The sequence below is a fragment of the Barbus barbus genome, assembly GCF_936440315.1.
Source record: "Barbus barbus genome assembly, chromosome: 42".
Taxonomy (NCBI): Eukaryota; Metazoa; Chordata; class Actinopteri; order Cypriniformes; family Cyprinidae; genus Barbus; species Barbus barbus.
This window is the reverse complement of record NC_136720.1, coordinates 26,023,310-26,044,358: the sequence shown is the minus strand read 5'-3', so window position 1 is coordinate 26,044,358 and position 21,049 is coordinate 26,023,310. Positions and strand designations below refer to the sequence as shown.

Below are 21,049 nucleotides of genomic sequence, written 5' to 3'. Positions count from 1 at the left end.
TGATATATGGAGGATGACAGCGCCGCATGACACTATTATTGCATGAAATAAGCTCTCAAAAGAAAACCAATCCAGCCAGGGGACAAAAACATCTATAAAGGAGCGCGTGTTTGTCTGGAGGGTTATAAAGCGCCACTTGAAGGAAATTCAGAATGCAGGTAAAGCCCAAGAGAGCAGCTGCTCGCCGCCCATTAGCCACCTAACAGCAGCCTGAGATGCGGCTCTAATGATTTTGAGCTCATGAGGGTCTCGTGTGGCCCTGCAGGCCTCATGCTAATGCAGCAGCGCAATTACTGCAAACACACGGGGGACAGGAGCTCATACATGCATTGATATCAAAGGTGTGTGCTTTCGCCTGCTGCAGTGTCAGGAAGAACAACTTTTGTCATGCAAACACTAAACATTCAGGGAACGTTCTCAGAATGTTCAGGCAAGGTTCTCTCAAAGTTCTGAATGAGTGACGTTAATAGAATGTTCGTTCAAAGTTATCTGTCATTAATAATATTCTCAGAATGTTGGCGCAAAAGAAAACAAAAACTGTTTTCTGAAATATTTCAGTTGGACATTTATCCGATGTTTTTTTAAATGTTAGGCAACCACTAGTTTCGGAACGTTCAGAAAACATTCAAAAGTTACGTTACCGTAATGTTTGCAAAATTATAAAATGGAATGTTCCTGTCAAATTCATATCACTGTAAAAACGTTTAAAAGAATTGATGCTTTAGATATTCAGAAATAATGTTTACATAACTTCATGGTAACGTTAGCAAAATGTTCTTAGTATATATTTTTGTTAGCTGGCTACTTAAGGCAACACACCACAAGTGAATAGCTATCATCATACTTCCCCCAGTTGACTGATACCATTAAAAACGTCTTTGTATTAAAAGTTTTCTGAAATGTTGTTTATTCAAATTAAGCAGCATCTAATTAAATATGCACTAATTTGCATACATTTCCAGAACAAAAATCTAAACATTGGATGAAGCCAAGTTCAAAATTCTTGTTTGACTTTGTTGACATCAGAGTTAAAGGTTTTTACTGAGGGGATATTGGATTTCTTTTTTATCACTCCATCATCAGACAATACGGTCAATGTAAATCATGTTTTTAGGAATAAAATGTTAAATAAATAAGTGTGAATGATGTATGAATAAACCCTTCAGTAAAAGTCTTCAGAATATAGATAGGAATAAATGTTGGTGTATGTAAGTGCTGCTGAAGTGATGAAAAAAATCACAGCCTTTAATCCGAAATCTACAAATGCAAATAGATAAAGAGCAATAAAATATGGACTTAAATGTGTACTGTGAACGTTTCCTTTTCTCTACTCTGAAACAGCACATTATGAAAAGCCAAAAATCTTGACCAGCGCATGAAAAAACAATGGCTGTCTTCATCCAGAGGGACGATCAGAGGCCAAACTTCAGAGGAAATGCAGGCGTGTCTTCCTGTAATTATGTCCAAACAGCAGCGGGACACAGGCATTTCAGACGTCTTTCTGGTGAAAGGAGAAACAGAAACATTCTGCATTTGAAACAAGCAATTCAGCAGCAATAAACATATACTATAATGAAGAGATTCATAAACTTCTTTTTTCATCCAAACACCTTTGACCTAAAATATTTCCTGAGATTTTAAGATAATATTTCAATGATTGAACAACGCACTGCATGTTCACAATTCTCTGATGTTGGTTAATGGTCACATGGCATGCAGATAAATAAAATAATATTTTTAGTGTTTAATTTTGATATTAGAAGTTATTTTAATTGTACATTTTTTAAGTTAGTATAGCTTCTCATCAACTAGCCTCCGTTTGGGAAACCCTGCTATGAAGATGTTAAATTGTGGATTGAAGTACAAAATTACAGTAAAAACAGAATTAAATGTAATGAAATAATCACTGCATGTTGTTTTGCTTATAGCTCCCCACCCAGCTAACAGGGAACGTTCTCACAACCTTCACTAAAACTTTAAAAGTTATATAAATGTTAGGACAAAACAGTAATGTTTAACATTCTTAGAACTTTATTAATGTTCTATATACTCTCATAATGCTGAGACTATGTTCTTAGAAAAACATTCTCAAATTGTCCTTATGATGTTATTTGTACTTGAATGTTCTAAAATATTTTTTGCAACCTTTAAATAACATTATAATCACAAGAAAACTGGACATTTTAACATTTCAGAATATTATTTTTTTTATATAATGTTATATTTTGAGTAAGCAAAGTTGTAAGAAATGTTTTGTAACCTTTAAATAATGACAAAACAAGAAAATTGAACAATTTAACATTCTTAGAATGTTAAAAATAAACATTCAAATGACATATTTTAGCTGAAAATAAATATAATATAATATTGTAAGAAACGTTTTTGTAACCTTTAACGTTATAATCACATGAAGAAAACTGGACATGAAACATTTTTACAAACATATTAAAACAATGATCCCATAACTTTTTTATAACCTAAAATTGTTACCTGGGCAACTAACATTTCCCATTAGGTTATGAAAACAATATTTCTGAATGCTCTCTCAACATTCAAAATGTTTGGCATTTTAAATGTTTAAGAAACGTTCTTTCTTGGCTATGCAAATGTTAAAGGAATAGTTTAACCAAAAATGAAAATTCTGTCATCAATTACTCACCCTCATGTCGTTCCAAACCTGTCGCAGGAGACTGGATGAGGAGAAGAAAAATTGTTGAATAAAGTCATTTTAGTTTTCTTTGCGCATAAAAAATATTCTCGTAGCTTCGTAAATTTACGGTTGAACCACTGATGTCACATGGACTACCGATCTCCTTGCTACGTTTCTGTGCGTTGATCGTACCCTTGCTGTCAATAGCGGCTCAGAAAGCTCTAGGATTTCATCAATAATATCTCAAAATGTGTTTTCAAAAGATGAATGAAGGTCTTACGTGTTTGAAACGACATGAGGGTGATTACGCCATGTTTCGTTCCCGTCTCTCAGGGAACCGAGGTTACGATAGTTACCGGAGACGTTCCCTCTCGAGAGTGGTCTCTCGACAGGGCGTAAACGCCTTGGGGACTGTATAGAAAAACGCCGTGGAAGCAGCGAAGTAAAAAGGCTCAGCCTTGGCGGAGCTCACATGAACAGTTCTTAGCAAAACACTAAAAATAATCCCCAACAAATCATATACGCCCCTGCGACATGTCTCGAGAGGATTGGATGTAGGTTCCCGCTTAGGGATCCAATCAGGTTAATCAGAATCCTTATCCGATGGTAAGCCTCTTAATGAGGGAGCGATGTAGCGCTGTCGCCTTACAAAGGCTAAAGCATTATAATAAAAACGAAAGCATACATACAAGCATGCAATGTAACAGTGTAACCAACATGTGAACGGCAATGCCGGGCACAATACTTAGAGAGCGGCCGCATCCGGGGTGCCACAGTCTTAACATGACGATGGCTCCGCCCCTAATCCTCTATACGACCTAGTCGAAACCACCATCACAGTCAAACGGTTAGTGGTTGCAGGTAGAACCATGGGTCGTACTCACCGACAAGACCTGTGAGGCTAATGACCACACGTCCAAATTGTAAAATCTGGTGAAGGTATACTGCGAAGTCCATCCAGCTGCCATACAAATATCTTTGATCGAACTGCCCTTAGTCCACATCCACGAGGAGGCAACCACTCTCGTCGAATGGGCTCTGACACCAATAGGACATTCCATTCCCCGGCTCGAATATGCCAAAGCAATAGCTTCAACCACCCAATATGATAGCCGTTGTTTGGAGACAGGCTGCCCCTTAGTGCTGCCTCCAAAGCATACAAGTAGCTGCTCAGATTGCCGAAACTGAGCCGTGCGGTCAATGTAAACTCGCAAAGCCCGCACTGGGAACAACACCTGATTAGGAGCGGCATCCGATGAAGCTCTGAAGGGTCTCGAGAGCGATTTAGGCATGTAGCCCAATCTCGGCTTGAGTGTGACGCTACAATCACCCAGTCCAAACTGCATGCAGTCCGCATTCACCGAGAGCGCTTGCAAATCTCCCAGCAGCGTGGTTTTAAGCGGCAGCTCCCTCAAGCCGACAGTCTGAAGTAGCTCGAAGGGCGGGAAAGCTAGCGCCTCCAGCACCAGAGCCAAATCCCAGGATGGAACTGTAGGAGGGAGAGAGGGTCTCAGTCTTCTCGCACCTCTCAAAAGTCTGATAACTAGATCGTGTTTTCCCACTGAACGCCCGTCGATAGCGCAGTGAAATGCTGATATAGCTGCAACATAAACCTTAAGCGTGGATGGCATACTGCCGTTGTTCATTTATTGTTACAAAGAATCCAGAATGTCAGACATGGGGCAGTTTTCCGGGTCTCGACCATTTGATTCACACCATCTCTCAAACACTGCCCTTTTACAGGCATATTGTAGAAGGGGCTCGCGCCTCTGTAATCGTGTCCACCACGCAGCGAGACAACGAGCCCCGGTTTATCGGTTCCCGCACACCATCCACACGTGAAATTTCCACCATTCGGGATTAGGGTACCATACCAAACATACACTTTGTCCGCGATAAATGGCAGGGTCTTGATGGCACCGTAGCACCCGCCTTCAGGGAGGCGAAGGAGGGGCAGAGGTGCGCGGCGATGGATTCCTCGATGGGATGGAATGTGTGTATATCCTCGGACCTCGTTGTGCAGGTTGGGGAGGAAAGGGGCTCGCTTCCTCGGCGCGGCAGCTCGGCGGCCCGAGTGAAGGAACCACGAATCCAGCTTGCTCTTAGTTGGTTCGTCAGTGGACTCCCACTCTAGGCAGAGATTGCTCACGGCCTTGGTGAGAATCCTAACGAGCTCATCCTGGAACGCGGCATGTCCCTCTACTTCAGAGCGCTCCTCTGGAGTGTGGGCCCAGTCCTTCTCGGACGTCATTAGGGACAGCGCCTCGTCAAGATCGTCGTCATCCCCCTCTGCACCGAACAAAATAATCTCCGAAGCAGCAGGGGCGGGCCGAAGACTCTCTTCCGCGAAGCACACCGGGGAGCGGGGGGATGAATCGCGCCTTTCTGCTCATTGGCGGCGGTGGGACGTTGCCGAGGGAAATCACAGAGGGCGACGCTTCTCCGGGCCCTAAGCACCCGCACTGAGAACTCCTCGCAGTGCGGGCAGCCCGACCCGTTGAGTGCTGCCTCCGCATGGGCGAGACCCAGGCACAGGATGCAGAACTCGTGAGTGTCCATAGCCATAGCAAAACGTTGGTCACCAGTGTGAGGTTGAACGTGCCCCTGATCAGATGGAGCTGCGGACCTCCTGTTGTCACGCTCCTCCTGGGCTCCCATAACGCCATGTTTTCTCCCATCATCCATCACTGCTGACATGTCCAGCGCGGTGGCCGCAGGGAATTTGTAGATGTGAGCTCTGATTGTGCGTGACAACTTCATTACGAGCCAATCAAACCCCCGCTTTCATCATGAGCGATGTGTCAGTCCTCTCCAGCATCTGATCTCGCTGTCATGTGAAGGCTCAACTTCACACAAATGACACAAATCTACAAAAGTTACATGAAATGTAACTTTTAATTGAAGTTTAATTGACATGACAGGCTAATTAAAGGCGTAATGTGCAGATGAACACGAGGGGAGTGTTCGCTAAAAACGAACTGCCACCACTGATTTGTTTGCACACTTTTAGCTCTTGATTCACTAAATTATTTATGCAAATGAGGAAAGAGTGCAAACACGCCAAAAATCTTAAGTTATAATGCAATAACTTAATGACTTAATTGACATTATTTAAATCACAGCATAACCTGATTTGAGCACATTTGTCATCTGGTTAAACAGGATGTTAGTAAACAAGACACATAAGACTTTAATAATCTAAAATATCACAAAAAGTTAAATTTTAAAAAGTATTTTTAGCTGGAAGCGACGGTTTTGAAGTTAAAAACTTCAAGAGAAGTTAAGAACTGGCTTCTCAAGACATTAACTGATGGACTGGAGTGGTGTGGATTATTGTGATGTTTTTATCAGCTCTTATTCTGACGGCACCCATTCACTGCAGAGCTTCCATTGCTGAGTAAGCGATGTAATGCTATATTTCTCCAAATCTGATGAAGAAACAAACTCATCTACATCGTGGATGGCCTGATGATGAGCACATTCAGCAAATTAAAATTTTTGGGTGAAATATCACTTTTAAAAATTGATTTACATTTCTTGGCTAAAAATTTTCTGCAGTTCCATTTTGTGAAGTATTTAAAAAGATCTGATTCAAAAGAGGGATTCATTCACAAATTGCTATATTTTGCTCATCATATGAACCTGGTACACATTTTAATTGATATAGACCTGATCACTTGAATGACTAGAAATGGTTTAAATTGAGAAGTCTGCTGGTGATTTCCATTTTTGTGCACAATGTGCATCAGACAGGCAGTGAATGGACTGTGGACGTACCATCTAAACAATGACAAACAGCAGCCGGTGTGTATTAGTGTGGAGGATCCGGCCTGACGCTCTCATCAGACAAAACACTGATGCTCATGATGCTTCTCTGCAGACGGCCTCTCCTGCCCACGCGCATCTGAGGAGCACATGGGGTTAATGAGACACACACACCAGCCTCCTACAGACAGTCTATATATGTGAGTGTGTGTGTGTGTGTGTGTGTGTGTGTGTGTGTGTCCAGCAGGAGGCAGTGTTCTGGAACACATGCAGACGTTTATCTCTCCTGCTGGTTTCTCATTATTCCAGCTCTGACAGAAACAGAAACAGTTAGTGCTTCTCAGCACAGACCTCTGACTGCCCAATGCATGAGGGGGATGAATTCATAATACTATCACATGCTATTTTATAAACATATGGCAGGAAGAGTATGAGCAGAATGCTAGTATGCTATTCTGAATTCAGTGCTAGTGTACTGCTCACTACAGAGCACAGTATACGCTGAGTACTGAATACTGACAGTACTGTGAATTTCAATTTGCCTCATATTTGATGATGTATGCATCCCTGATTCTTTTATTTTCCTGTTTATTGATGCAAAGCTGTGTTGTATAAAGCGCTGTAGAAATAAAGGTAACTTGACTACTAGTTTCAGTAACAGTATGCCGTGATAAATTGTACAGTGCTGCCAGACTTCATTACAGTAATGTTTAATGCATCCAATATCATTCTAGAAATAAAAGCAGTAGTTTAGATTTTTTAAAACCTATTTTTTTTGTAAATATTTCACAACTTTTATGATTGATTAAATATTATGGATAGATAGATAGATAGATAGATAGATAGATAGATAGATAGATAGATAGATGTTTTGCTCTATAGTTCATACTGAGAGGGTTATTATGGGATGTGAAGTGTGTTTTTGCAGAAGGGAGGGGCTTCATTCTATTCCGACTGAACAATAGAAACGCAGCTGATATACAGACGTCCTATTTACATCCTTCTTCATTATCATCATCACCACCACATAAAGGACACTGTTATTATATACATTATATTAATCACATCTAATGATCTCTGAAGCGTACTATGAGATTTATGAATTGCTGCTGATTATATAATTTACAATGCTGAATAATGGACTAATTACAGTCATTGTTCTCAGTTCTCTAGTATTAATGCGGTTATTCAGAGAGCGAAAGGTACATTTGGAGAGCTTGAGACAGCGGAAAACGTGGATTGAAAATGCTGCAAAATGCATACTGACAGTGGACACACACGTTTGTTTCTGTGAATTGTGGGGGGTTTCCAGACTTCAATTACTTTTATACTGATCAAACTATATTTTCTATCCCCTAACCCTAAACCTACCCCTTACAGAAAACCTGTTTGCATTGATACACTTTCAGATAAACATCATTTACTATTTTTACTATTTTTTTTCCCTCGTGGGGACCACAATGTCAAAGAATTTCGGGTTTTACTATCCTTGTGGGGGCATTTGGTCCCCACACACGCTTGCCTTGTGTAAGTTCTTCTCCATCAGGTTTTATGTGGGGAACAACATTCCAGGCTGCAGTAAAGGAGAATGTCTGCCTGTGGGACACAAACACAAACCGCTCGACCTCAGACGACCCTCATCTCACTCGCTCACTAGACGTGCTGTGTGTATTCTAGTGTGCTTAATAGACAGCAGGGTCCCTCACTGATTCTGATAAAATCATTGCGATAAATAAAGCGTTTCTTCCTGGAGCCGCTGAGATTAGAGCGGGAGATGCCTGCGACGCAGTAACGCATTCAGGCAGATGTCTAGAGGTCTAATGGCTGTTATCATGCGGCTCCTCTGGGCTCTGAGGTTCACGCCGCATACAGATGATCTATGACGTTCAGCAGACAAACAATCAGACCAGTCCTGCTTTAGCTGTGAACATACACACACAAACATTCGTTTCTCTGACATTTTCCATTGAGTTCCATATTTTCTATCCTCTAAACTCTCACACAAACGGTTTCAATTTTCACAAGACATTTCTTGGTTGTTCATCAAGTTGTTTTCCTCACAGAAACTGTTAGCTGTTGGTAATATCAGATTTTACTGCATTTGTGGGAGTTTCTTGAATTTTTTAAATGTTAATTTCAGATATATTTTTAGGAAGCAAAAAAAGTAGGTGTTTTTTGGAGAGGGAAATTAAGCTAAATAATCAAAACATCATTTACTCACCCTAATGTTGATCCAAACCTGTAGGACTTTTCTTCTCTGAAACAAAAGATGAACATTTATTCTGCTCTTTTCAATGCAGTGAAATTAATAGGGAATGCAAGCGGTCAGGATCTAATATATCTATGATAGAACGGTAAATAGAATGATAGAACGATAGAGCGATAGTGTTACGGGGTTGAAGAGACAGGAGACGTGCGGATCCATATGCAAGCTTTTATTCTTAGGCATGGTCAACACAGGCAGGGTCGAATAACCAGCAAACAGGTATGTAGAGGGCAAGACAGAAGCGTAATCAATTAACAGGCGTGGTCGACGATCGGCAAACAGTATCCAAACAGGGCAAGGCAGAGAGAATAATCCAGGAACACGGGCAGGAATCAAAACACAGGAAATCAAACAAGATAAACTGAATCAAACAAGATAAACAGAATCAAACAAGATAAACTGGGAACGCTTCATAAGGTAGCTGGGCTAAACAATACTCGGCAGTGAAACAGAGAAAGTCCAAGGCTTATAAATTGTGTGTGTGATTGGGTGATAGTTCACAGCTGTGAGTGATTAGTGAGTGCAATGGATGGTGGGAAATGGAGTCCAATGTGCTGTGTAGTGTGAAAGTCCATGTGGTGAGCGGGTGACCTCTGGTGGTGAACAAATGGAAATTCATGGCCCAGATTCGTGACATAGCCCCACCCCCCCAAGGAGTGGCTTCCAGACACTCCAATGCAATCCAGGAGGGCGGTGGAGCGGAGGCGGAACAGGGGGAGGGACGGAGGGCCAGGTTCATGTGCAAATGGAGGGACTGGGAACTGAGGCAGAGCGGGAAGCCAGGGCAGAGGCGGTGGGACTGGAGCCCACCATGGTGGAGCAGACGGGACCGGAGCCCACCAGGGCAGAGCAGGCGGGACTGGAAACCATGGCAGAGTCTGAAATCTGAGAGAAACAGAGACGGACAACACAGGAAGAGCAGAGACAGACAGAGCCCCCCTGGGCGGGAGCAGGAGACCCCCAGAGCCAGACAGTTGACCACCACGGCGGAGCAGACAGAGCCGGAGCCCACCAGTGTGGAGTAGACAGGGCAGAGGATCTCCACAGTAGAGCAGACTGGTCAGGAAATCATGGCAGGATCAGGGATCTGTGGAGAACAGAGACAGACACCACAGGGAGAGCATCCATGGTCTCAAGAGCCGTGATTGGGTAGGACGTGGATTCACAGACGGCCTCCATAGCCATGACTGGGCAGGATAAGGATTCACAGACGGCCTCCATAGCCGTGACAGGGCAGGACAAGGGTTCACAGACAGCCTCCATGGCTGTGACGGGGCATGACGCGGATTCGTAGGCGGCCTCCATAGCCGTGACAGGGCAGGACGAGGACTCACGGGTGGATACCATTGACACCTCTAGAGGTTCTGCAGCAGATGCCGCCACCTCTAGAAGTTCTACAGCAGCACTCTTGGGAGCTTGAACCAATGCAGAGAATTCAGTGACTTGACAGGTTGGGAGTGCATCACTGGGCGCCAACACCATGCGAGGAACTGAAGAGAGTACCACTGTTTCAGGAGGTTCTGCAGCATGCGCCACCACCTCTGGAGACGTCACAATGGACTTCGCCACCTCGAGCAGTTCTGTGGTGGTGTACGCAGCCCAAACACAACATAACGCGATCCCCATCATGGGAAGAGCTTCAGATAGGGAAATCAGTTCAAGAACAGAAGGGTTGGAGTGAGTGGATTTGGGGATACCAGCTGTGCGTACAGACACCAGTGGTGCATCCCTCACGCTGTACACCAGACAGGGGACTGGAAGGTCTGACCTTAGATCTCTGGATGTGACGGACTCTGGCAGTTCAGCGGAGACGTGGTGTGACTCTGGCTGGAGCACTGAGACGAGGTGTGAGACGAGGTGTGACTCTGGCTGGAGCGCTGAGGCGGGGAGAGACTCTGGCTGGAGCGCTGAGACGAGGTGTGACTCTGGCTGGAGCGCTGAGACGAGGTGTGACTCTGGCTGGAGCGCTGAGACGAGGTGTGACTCTGGCTGGAGCGCTGAGACGAGGTGTGACTCTGGCTGGAGCGCTGAGACGAGGTGTGACTCTGGCTGGAGCGCTGAGACGAGGTGTGACTCATGACGATCAACTGTGCTTTGGCTGGACTCGCGAAGGTCAACTGTGGCATGGTTTGACTCACGAAGGTCACTTGTGACTTGGTTTGCCTTGTGATGATCAACTGGGGCTTGGCTTGACTCGTGACGATCAACTGGGGCTTGGCTTACCTAACGAAGATCAACTATGACTTGGCTTGACTTGTGACGATTAACTGTGGCCTGGCGTGACTTATGACGATCAGCTGTAGCTTGACTTGACCTTTTAACATCAGCGGTGACTTGACTTGGCTCTTTAACATAGGCTGTGGCTTGACTTGGCTCCTTAACGTGGGCTGTGCTTTGACTTGGCTCCTTAACGTGGGCTGTGGCTTGACTTGGCTCCTTAACGTGGGCTGTGGTTTGACTTGGCTCTTTAACATATGCTGGGACTTGGCTTGGCTCATGACCGGCAGCACTGACGCTACAGGGTGGTGTTGTGGGCGCCATCTTGTGCGAATGCTCCAGCGCGGCTATGATGACACGATTGGGGCCGGTGTCGCGTTCCTCCGCAACACCCACGGTGAACGCTGAACCAACAGTCAGCAGGGCATAATCCATAAAATCGCCTAGTGACGATCGGGAACCTTCACGGATTAACTGTGACTTAAACGGCTGGTTAATGCCTTCACAAAAAAAGTCTATCAGTAGACAGTCTGGCAAATCAGAGCCATTTGCCAAAATTATATAGTCATTTATATAATCCTCAAGGGGTCGCGTTCCCTGCTTGAGGGTTAGCAACATACCTGCCAGGTCCATGCTGGGCCAAAATCTACCGGAAAAGCTGCTGGATCCTTTTGAGGCCGAGTATTCTGTTACGGGGTTGAAGAGACAGGAGACGTGCGGATCCATATGCAAGCTTTTATTCTTAGGCATGGTCAACACAGGCCTCGAATAAAACCAGCAAACAGGTATGTAGAGGGCAAGACAGAAGCGTAGTCAATTAACAGGCGTGGTCGACGATCGGCAAACAGTATCCAAACAGGGCAAGGCAGAGAGAATAATCCAGGAACACGGGCAGGAATCAAAACACAGGAAATCAAACAAGATAAACTGAATCAAACAAGATAAACTGGGAACGCTTCGTAAGGTAGCTGGGCTAAACAATACTCGGCAGTGAAACAGAGAAAGTCCAAGGCTTATAAATTGTGTGTGTGATTGGGTGATAGTTCACAGCTGTGAGTGATTAGTGAGTGCAATGGATGGTGGGAAATGGAGTCCAATATGCTGTGTAGTGTGAAAGTCCATGTGGTGAGCGGGTGACCTCTGGTGGTGAACAAATGGAAATTCATGGCCCAGATTCGTGACAGATAGATAAATAGATAGAATAATGTAACAATAGATAGATAGATAGATAGATAGATAGATAGATAGATAGATAGATAGATAGATAGATAGATAGATAGATAGATAGATAGATAGATAGATAGATAGATAGATAGATAGATAGATAGATAGATAGTGACGAGGAGTTTTATTGATCAAAATATGAATCAAGTATAATCAAAGTGAATATAACCATTTATGTATCAAGATATTCTACTAATATAATCTTGTATATGCCTGTGTGTAGAGGCCTGCATGAATGGAACATGTGGACATATGGTGAGGCTGCATGTCCTGTTTTGACATTACACAAAATATATGAGGTGGCCCTTACTTTCACGGAACATAAAAGCAAGGTCTCCTGTCTGCATTTTGGTAGCAGGCTAGAAACACAGCCACGAAAGGTAAAACGCATATGTATGAAATGTAGTGAACACGCAGCGGAAAAACTATTTAAAGAGGATACAAAAAAATATTCGGGAGATCTCTCTGCAGAGTTTTCTCGGCCTTATTGTCTAATAATAATAAAGTCTCTCTTCTGGCATTAAAACCCCAAAACTTCAAGAGTGATTCTTCATAGAAAAGGCAGAAGTCACCACGATAGATAGATAGATAGATAGATAGATAGATAGATAGATAGATAGATAGATAGATAGATAGATAGATAGATAGATAGATAGATAGATAGATAGATAGATAGATAGATAGATAGATAGATAGATAGATAGATTAGGTTGTGTAAAGGCAGTGCAAACACACACACACACACACACACACACGCTCGTGTTCTAATGAAAACATGAATATTTCTGCATGAGTTGGTTCTTATTAAGCTAAAGCAGCAGCTCCAGTATAATGAGTGTTCAAACTCCTCTCAAATTAACTAAACAGCAAATTACACAAACACAAACACAAACACATTTACACACATTCAGCTGCTCTCTCGCTCTCTCTCTCTCTCTGTTGTTCATCTACCTCATGAGGAATTAATTAATGAAGACACTCGCTCTGTAGTTCAGAGGAAACACCAATGTGTGGAAATAAAACCTGTATATGGAGACTACTGTATATTTTTGTGGTTGTTAATGCTAATTTTATGTTTAATCAGGTTAAATAAGGAACATATGCATATTCACAAAAACAACAAGAGAATATGGTATTGTTAGTTGATTATGCATCATTTTATTGATGAACTAGTCAATTAAGCTTGAACTGATATAAAGCAGAAGTTGCCATAACCAAGTGAGCAGTTTGTAGCAGAAACAGACGCCTCACACAGGATACACACTGCAGTATTCTGCTGAGCTCTGTTCTGTTTCTTTTTTACTGTTAGGATTGTGTTTCAAATGCCATTCAATACTTGTTTCTGACTATCTAGAGTTTAAATTTTGAATTGCTTTTACATGAGCATGCAAACTGAAGACTGAATCTCACAACAGTGATTGTTCTCATGCAACTACAATATATCAAAAAGTGTTAAATGTTCAATAAGCTTCATAATTACGTATTTCTTGTTCAGGCGGTTGTTACTGGTTGTTACTGAGAAGCAGAAAAACTTGTCAAAAGTGGCAAAAAATAGCATTTACACACTCACTTCTCCCTCTGTCCAGAGTAATAGCATCTAGTGCTTGATCTCTGAGAGGATTTCTGTCATCTTCAGCTCTCTTCTCTGGTAATTCATTTACACACAACACAATAAACCATATTTTTGAGACTTTCAGCTGTTAAGACACTTTTGAGATACAAAATGTCTTAATACATTAGAAATGTCTTAAAATTATTTTTGTACTTTCAGGGCATGCTGACAAATGCATACATAAAATATAACATTTTACGACAAAATACAAACTGGTTGGACATCATATAATGGCAGCAGATAGGATGAGGAGGAGAAAAATTGCACTGCGTAGATGAAGACAATGGGTTTAATGCAATGTTTAATGACTTTATGTTATGTTTATGTTCAACTGCAAACGGGTCCCTTTTAGCTCCTTTCATTTTTTTATTTAATGTTCAACAGGTTAGTTTTTGTAGAAAACACATACTGCAGTATCTTCAGCTTTGGTCAGCGTGTAACTGTTTCTTTTTTCCTGTCTTAGAATTTTGTTTCAAATGCAATTCAACACATGTTTTTGTGAATATCTAAAAGATTTGAATTATTTCTACATCAGCATGAAAACTGAACACTGACTCTCACAACAAAGTTCTCTAATATCAAACAGCGTTAAATGTCCAATAAGCTTCACACTTCTCTGTATTTTCATGGTCAGGCTATTGTTATTTGGTTCTGACTGAAAAAAGAGGAAGTGATAGAAACTCTAAAACAAGCTAAAATGTGTTATTTTCACACACCTCTTCCTCCGTCCGGTGTAAAAGCACCAGAGCTCAGTTTCTGTCGTCTTCAGCTCTTCTCTGGTAAGTCATTCACACACAACATTGTAAACCTTCAGTAGTTTTGAGATTTTCAGTCGTTTAGACACTCTGAGGTTCAAAACGTGTTTGAGATAAGCAACATTCTGTTGTGAAACAGTATATATATATATATATATATATATAGTTGTGTGTTTTTATTTGTGTTTGTATATTCTGCTGTAAGGTGGAGTAAATGATGGAAACAAAAGTGATTTAAAACTTACAATAACTGCCGTAGTTTTGAGATTTTCAGTTGTTTAGACACTCGAGTATTTAAGCATGTTCTTTTTAATCTTTATAAACTTAGCAATTTGTTTTTGACATTTATCTAGTAGTCAACATTTGATGTGGCTCAAAACACTTCATCAGAGTTGCCCTAAAACCAAAACAATACCCGTTTTTGTTTTAGGACAACTTTGATTAACTTTTGTATAGTCAACTTCAAATGTTGACTATACTGTAGTAGAGATAATATAAGTTTACACCAACATAAGAGCTCTAAATGTATACACAAGTCACAAAAATTGTATAATTTAGCTTTATTGTCAATTCTGTATTATAATATAGGCCTAATTTATTTAATTTCTATGTTTATTCTATTTTAAGGGGAATGTAAATGATGGAAACATTGGTGACGTTCCTCCTCACTGGATCTCTGATACAAGGTCTCTTATAGATTATTCCTCTATTTAACAATCTGAATTATTATTATGAAAGCACTTTCATTAGAGCTTTGCTAGATTAAAGAGCAATAAGTGCTGCAGAAGTTTTTTCTGCATATTAACTTTGTATGATTACTTCCTTCTGTTCGTTTTAGGTGTTTTTTGTGGCTTCAGTATCGATCTGCTGCAGACAGTAGAAGCTGTAAAAGGATCCTGTGTCTTCATACCCTGCACATTTGATATCGATCAACAATATGAATATTTACTCTCTGATAGTGCAAAGAGAATGTGGCTTAAAGAAGGAAACCCTGTAATTAAAGTGTTTGACTCCAGCAGCCCCAACACTGGTCTGTTAAAAGGAGAAATATTTGGCACTGCTAAACAGAAAAACTGCAGCACACGCTTCAATAAAGTCAATCAGAATCATAATGGGTCATATTACTTCAGACTTGAAGCCAATGGTAATTTGCAATATAACTACAAAGAACCTAAACACTCCCAAGTTCAAATGACCATCTTAGGTGAGTGTCATACTGTTCATGCTGCTTCTGGTGTGTCTCAACACAAATTAAAAAAGAAAACTTCTGCTGTACAACAGTAATACACCTTCATTACTGGATAAGATAATCAATATCATCCTGTAATATTTCTACGAGTATTTCAGGATCTCCACCCAAACCCACACTGAGAGTCTATAAGGATCAGCAGGAGGTGATGAAGATGGTGGAGGTGATGGAGGGAAGTTCAGTGATTCTGCGCTGCTCTACTAAGATCTTCTGTCCGTCTCGTCCACCATCTCTCACATGGAGCTCGACTCTCTATGATAACGTCACAGAACGGCAGTATCAGAACCAAACTGAGCTCATCTCTGATCTGAACTTCACTGTTTCTCACCGTCATCACAGAGTCACTTTCACCTGCACTGCAACACACCAGCTACAGCAGAAGAACACAACACAGCGCTCCCGTATGCTACTAGTTCAGTGTAAGACAGGAATTATTTCATTCAAAGCTAGTACTATTAATACTATTGTGAATCACAATGTAATTGTCTAAATTCAACTCCATCAGAGTCTCCTAAAAACACATCAGTGAGGATAAACCCAGCTGGTTTAGTTCTGGAGGGTCGTTCAGTGACTTGTGGGAGCATTATGTTGTACTATTTATGCCAGTGCGTGATGATAAATGAGCGTGTTGTGTTTTCATTTACAAATGAAACTACGTGAATGATTCATTCCTCAACGAAACACTAGGCAGTAGGCTATAATATTAATAATTATTAATTTGCAGAAAAAAAAAATAAATATATGTAAAATTCAACCTTTAAACTGCATTTCCAATAGGCTACAAATTCCAGTCAGCATAATCAAAGCTTTATGTCGAGCATTCACAGTGGGCTTATTTACAAAACTGGTCAGAATGTTATGTAAAGAGATCGAAATGAAGGGAAAAAACGAATATAAAAAAAAAAAAATAGGCTAATAATAAAAATAATGATGATAATATAGCTAATAATAATATACAAATATTACTGGAAAAGACGATCAGTTAATGGACACACAGCTAGCAAGACTGTGGGATGGATACAAATGTTTTCTTGTAGGTCTATTTTATTGTATGTACTTTATGTAACATTAAGGCTATTTGATGGCTATTCAAAATATTTTTGGCATTTCCACTTATGACAGGTTACTCTGCAACATAAACAGTGTAAGTAACTCACTCCCCAGATTTAAATATGATTTATTTTAGGATTCGAAATCAGGAGAATCATGAAGCCCCCTCGACATGCCCTTAACATGCTTTATCATCGTATGCAATCAAAGAGGAACAACTCATGTCTGTCCATCAATCACAAGAATCAATGGATAAAGAAAGACCTTAATAAACTAACCTCGAGAAATATAATATAAAAATCTGAAACTGCATTTCATGATCATCATGAGCTGGGTTTATTAAGTAACGGCTCATGTACAGATGGAGCGACAACCATCAACTTCACACTGTTCCTGTATAGCGTGAATCTATTCTTTATATTGTGATTATTTTATTTACAGACTGTTCTCTTTATAATTGCTGGAGCAGTCAATTCAGGATCAGTGTAATAAATCAATGACACAGCTTACACGAGTCTCTTATTTACACTGTTCGTTATGATGAACATGCAGCACTGCAACCTTTGACCATTAGCTCATCTTGGCAGCTGTTATAGTAAAGATGCAATAAACATTTTTCAAGAATTCCACATGTAATGCTTATTTCACATGCAAATATGTTAGCCAGTCATTGCTGGGCCAGAGCATTCAAATTACAGGCTAAATTCAGGGTAGAAAATTACCATTCATATCTAAATTATGAGCATTTTATGAACTTCATAAAATAATTTAAAAATGCATTTCATGATCACTACTTTCATGACTTTACTATTATTTGAAATAATGTGGAAAATAGTTATAATGCTGGATATTGTGGAGGCCTAACTGATTTTCTCCTCCATCAGATGCTCCTAAAAACACATCTGCACATGTAAACCCAGCTGGTTTAGTTCTGGAGGGTCGTTCAGTGACTCTGAGCTGCAGCAGTGATGCAAACCCAGCAGTGAACTACACCTGGTACAGAGACACTGAAGACCTCCTGAGTCCAGTTCAGACCGGACCAAACCTGACCATCAGTAATACAGTCTCGACACACAGAGGACGATACTACTGTAGAGCTGAGAACAAACACGGCACTCAGAACACATCAGTGCTGCTGGACGTCTCACAAACTCATTTCTGTCTTCCACCTGCTGACGATTAACACCTGTTCCTGTTTCCATCAGGTTTTAAATCATGCATTTGGGTATCTTGGTGCAGCATTTAGACATTTATTTTAATTGCAAATAAAATTTCCATATTTGCATTAGATAGGGCATCCATAAGGCAGTTCTTCTCTGCTAAATGGATAGTTCAACCTAAAATTAAAATAAATTAACTTGCCCTCAAGTTGTTCCAGATGTGTAGTTTTCACATTTCATTCTACAGCTTTCTGATATTTTGAATAATGTTGATAACCAAACAGTTGACAGTAGCCAATGACGTCCATTGAATGGAAAAACATATTATGGAAGCCAATGTCTTCTATCAACTGTTTGGTTATCAACATTCTTCAAAATATTTTATTTTATGTTCAACAGAAGAAAGAAACTCATACAGGTTTGGAACAAGCAGAGGGTGAGTAAATGATAATTATTTCCATTTTTTCAATCACTTAAACACTTTTTTTTATAGACATTCGGTGAATAGTACTTAACTGCTAAATGCCACTGTAAGGAATAAAGATATTAAGATATAAGAAACATTAACATCATGATTTTCTTTAAAAGTGCTTTACAAATAAATTAGACTTGACTTTTAAACTCTGAGGTTTGTCAGACAGTAAAACCAGTGAAGAAATCCCACAGATGCACACTGAAGGATCAACAGACCAGAAGACCGCAGACTCTCTGACAGGAAATAAACACCTAGCAACCACACAGAACACCTTAGCAACAGCATATTAGTAATAAACAAACAACAAAACACTCAGAACAACCTCACAAACACCAATCACACTGTCAGCAGAAATGGAAAAATGACAGTATTTATTAAGTATTTAAACAGCCTGCCATTATGAATCCTCATAGTACAAACATGAAACCAGTGTCTTACACACACACACGAGCACGTACTCTTAAGTGTAATTACATCCTGTAATACCCAGCGCTCTGTGTGCATGATGGATTATGGCATGACACCATTATTTAGCTGAAAAATGATTAATGGTGTACGAGCTCCATAAACACTGAGCTTTGAGCTGGAACTGAGAGACAAGCCCACGGAGAGCATCTGTGACCCGCTCACACCTCTGAAATAAACACCACCACGGCCTACATGAAATATGAGCCGCATTAAAGCCATTGTTCTCCATATGACAGGAGGAGCAGAATTCATTCAGCATTCGTCCAAGAGCGATAAACTCTTCATTAGAACTCCAGACGTCTGTACAAAAGCACTGGCACTAATGGAAAAGCGCAAAACTCTACGTAAAAAGGCAGAAAATCACACCTGACATGAGATTACAGCTGTCTGCCTAGAAAAAAACAATGAATGTTGCTTGTAAGAAATAACTATTTCATCATAATACTTGTGAAGAGCCGTCAGTGCAGAAAAAACACTGTCAAGATGGTGCTGTTCCAATACCTGCTAACTAGACTACGCTAACTCTTGAATGAAAGCATGACTTAGTCAGGGCTGCCAGTTATAACTTTGCACTTGTTTTGGTTCTGGAAGACACTTGTAAATTCAGACAGTTGCGTTTTTTGGGCTTGTTTTCAGAATAAAGTTGAGTATTTGGGCTTGTCAGTGTATTATCATTATTTAATGTGAAGTTTTTCTGTCTGTCAGTGCCGTGGGAATCTCTAATCTATTTCTTTACCAGTCTATTTTGACATCTGAAGTAATTCCATTACAAGCTGTTTTTGATGCAATAGTAAGATATTTCTTCCCTTTATACCTTCCTTTTAACCTTTTATTCCTCTCTTGTGAGTCACTTTTTATCCTCAGTGGTCAAGTAAGACCAAGGACAATAAGCATAACTTACACAAATTCAATGAATGTATTATATTCTGTTTCATTAATATTTAATCTTTAGTATTTTGAGGGGATTTAGGATTTCATGATGCACTCTAAATAATTATGTGTTGGCTCAACAAAAAACATTTATTTCTAGCAAACTATGCTGTGATTTAGAAATCCACTGCCCAATTTCCAAAGTTAACAAGACAATTTTCCTACAGCTTAAATTTCGAGAAAAATCAATTAATGTAAAAACTTGGTTTCAATGTTTAATTGAATAAATTTGAATTTTTAACCTTGCAACCATGCATTTTATTTATTTATTTTGCATTCATTTTTAGCAGGTCGTCTTATTTATTCTTTAGTGTGTACTACACAATATTCACCTCTAAATTATGCACCACATATTTCTATATAAACTGATATATATATATATATATTAGAAACTATAGAAAACTATTTATAAGAGTATTTTCAGACATAAATACTTATATATACTGAATATATATTTAAACACTGTCAAAGACTCATTGTGGCTGATTTGTTGATTGTGCCATAAACATTGCTCAGTACTACTTGCCATGGTCATTTTTGACTGAAAAGAGTATTATGAGTGCAATTTCTTTGTGTGTTCATATGGAAAATGTCATTAAAGTTACCAAGTTTCGCACCATTCTGATTAAGTAAAAAATGACTATTCATTCTAAAATTAATGAAGATCACCAGAGGGTTCAAGGTTCAATAATAAAATTAATATCTGATCTAGAAAGCCAGGGAAAATAAAGTGTCTGGAGTTTGTGTGTATTAAGAGTTTTCAGCACAATAAACAGTGCATTTACTTCCTGGTGAGATGGTCACATAGTTGATGGACTTTTTTTTGTAACAGACTATAAGAAGGAAATCGAACAATATTTGTGGCAGAGTATTAAAAACTGGGACAAAATCCCTTTCTGTGCTTATTTTGGGCTTGTTTTCCAGACCAGGTCGATTATTTCTCAGCCAAAACTTAGCAAAAATTCAGAAGATCAGACTCATGATGAATCAAAGCTTTCTAACAGCAGGACACTCCCTGACCCTCAATGTTTTTATTTTAACGGCAGCAATTATGAAAGAGCTTTACTAACGAGCATATGTGGACTCAAAGCTGCTGTCCTCGCTAACAAGTCCCTCTAATGAGATCATTAATTATGTCCCCCAGCAGCTCAAATTTGCTGCATCAACATGTCGAGAACAACACAAAACCAGCATGTGGGGTGTGAGAGCAGATTACGGGTCAGCGTGA

General features: G+C 40.3%; 1 protein-coding gene across 1 annotated transcript; it reads left to right on the top strand.

Annotated features, from left to right (window-relative positions):
* The first annotated feature begins 15,115 nt into the window (after nt 1–15,115).
* On the top strand, nt 15,116–19,553 carry LOC306861137 (sialic acid-binding Ig-like lectin 13). Its single transcript, XM_079403233.1, has 4 exons — nt 15,116–15,175; nt 15,328–15,693; nt 15,837–16,157; nt 17,673–19,553. The coding sequence occupies exons 1-4, from the start codon at nt 15,127–15,129 to the stop codon at nt 17,969–17,971; spliced, it is 1,035 nt and encodes a 344-aa protein (XP_079259359.1). The 5' UTR covers nt 15,116–15,126; the 3' UTR covers nt 17,972–19,553.
* The last annotated feature ends 1,496 nt before the right edge of the window (nt 19,554–21,049 follow it).

Excerpts from the sequence above, each read along its gene's own strand:
- LOC306861137 (XM_079403233.1), top strand. The coding sequence starts at position 15,127 with ATGATGGAAACATTGGTGACGTTCCTCCTCACTGGATCTCTGATACAA. Across the intron at positions 15,176-15,327 it reads CACTGGATCTCTGATACAAG|GTGTTTTTTGTGGCTTCAGT; the intron begins GTCTCTTATAGA and ends TGTTCGTTTTAG. Across the intron at positions 16,158-17,672 it reads CCGTATGCTACTAGTTCAGT|ATGCTCCTAAAAACACATCT; the intron begins GTAAGACAGGAA and ends CTCCTCCATCAG.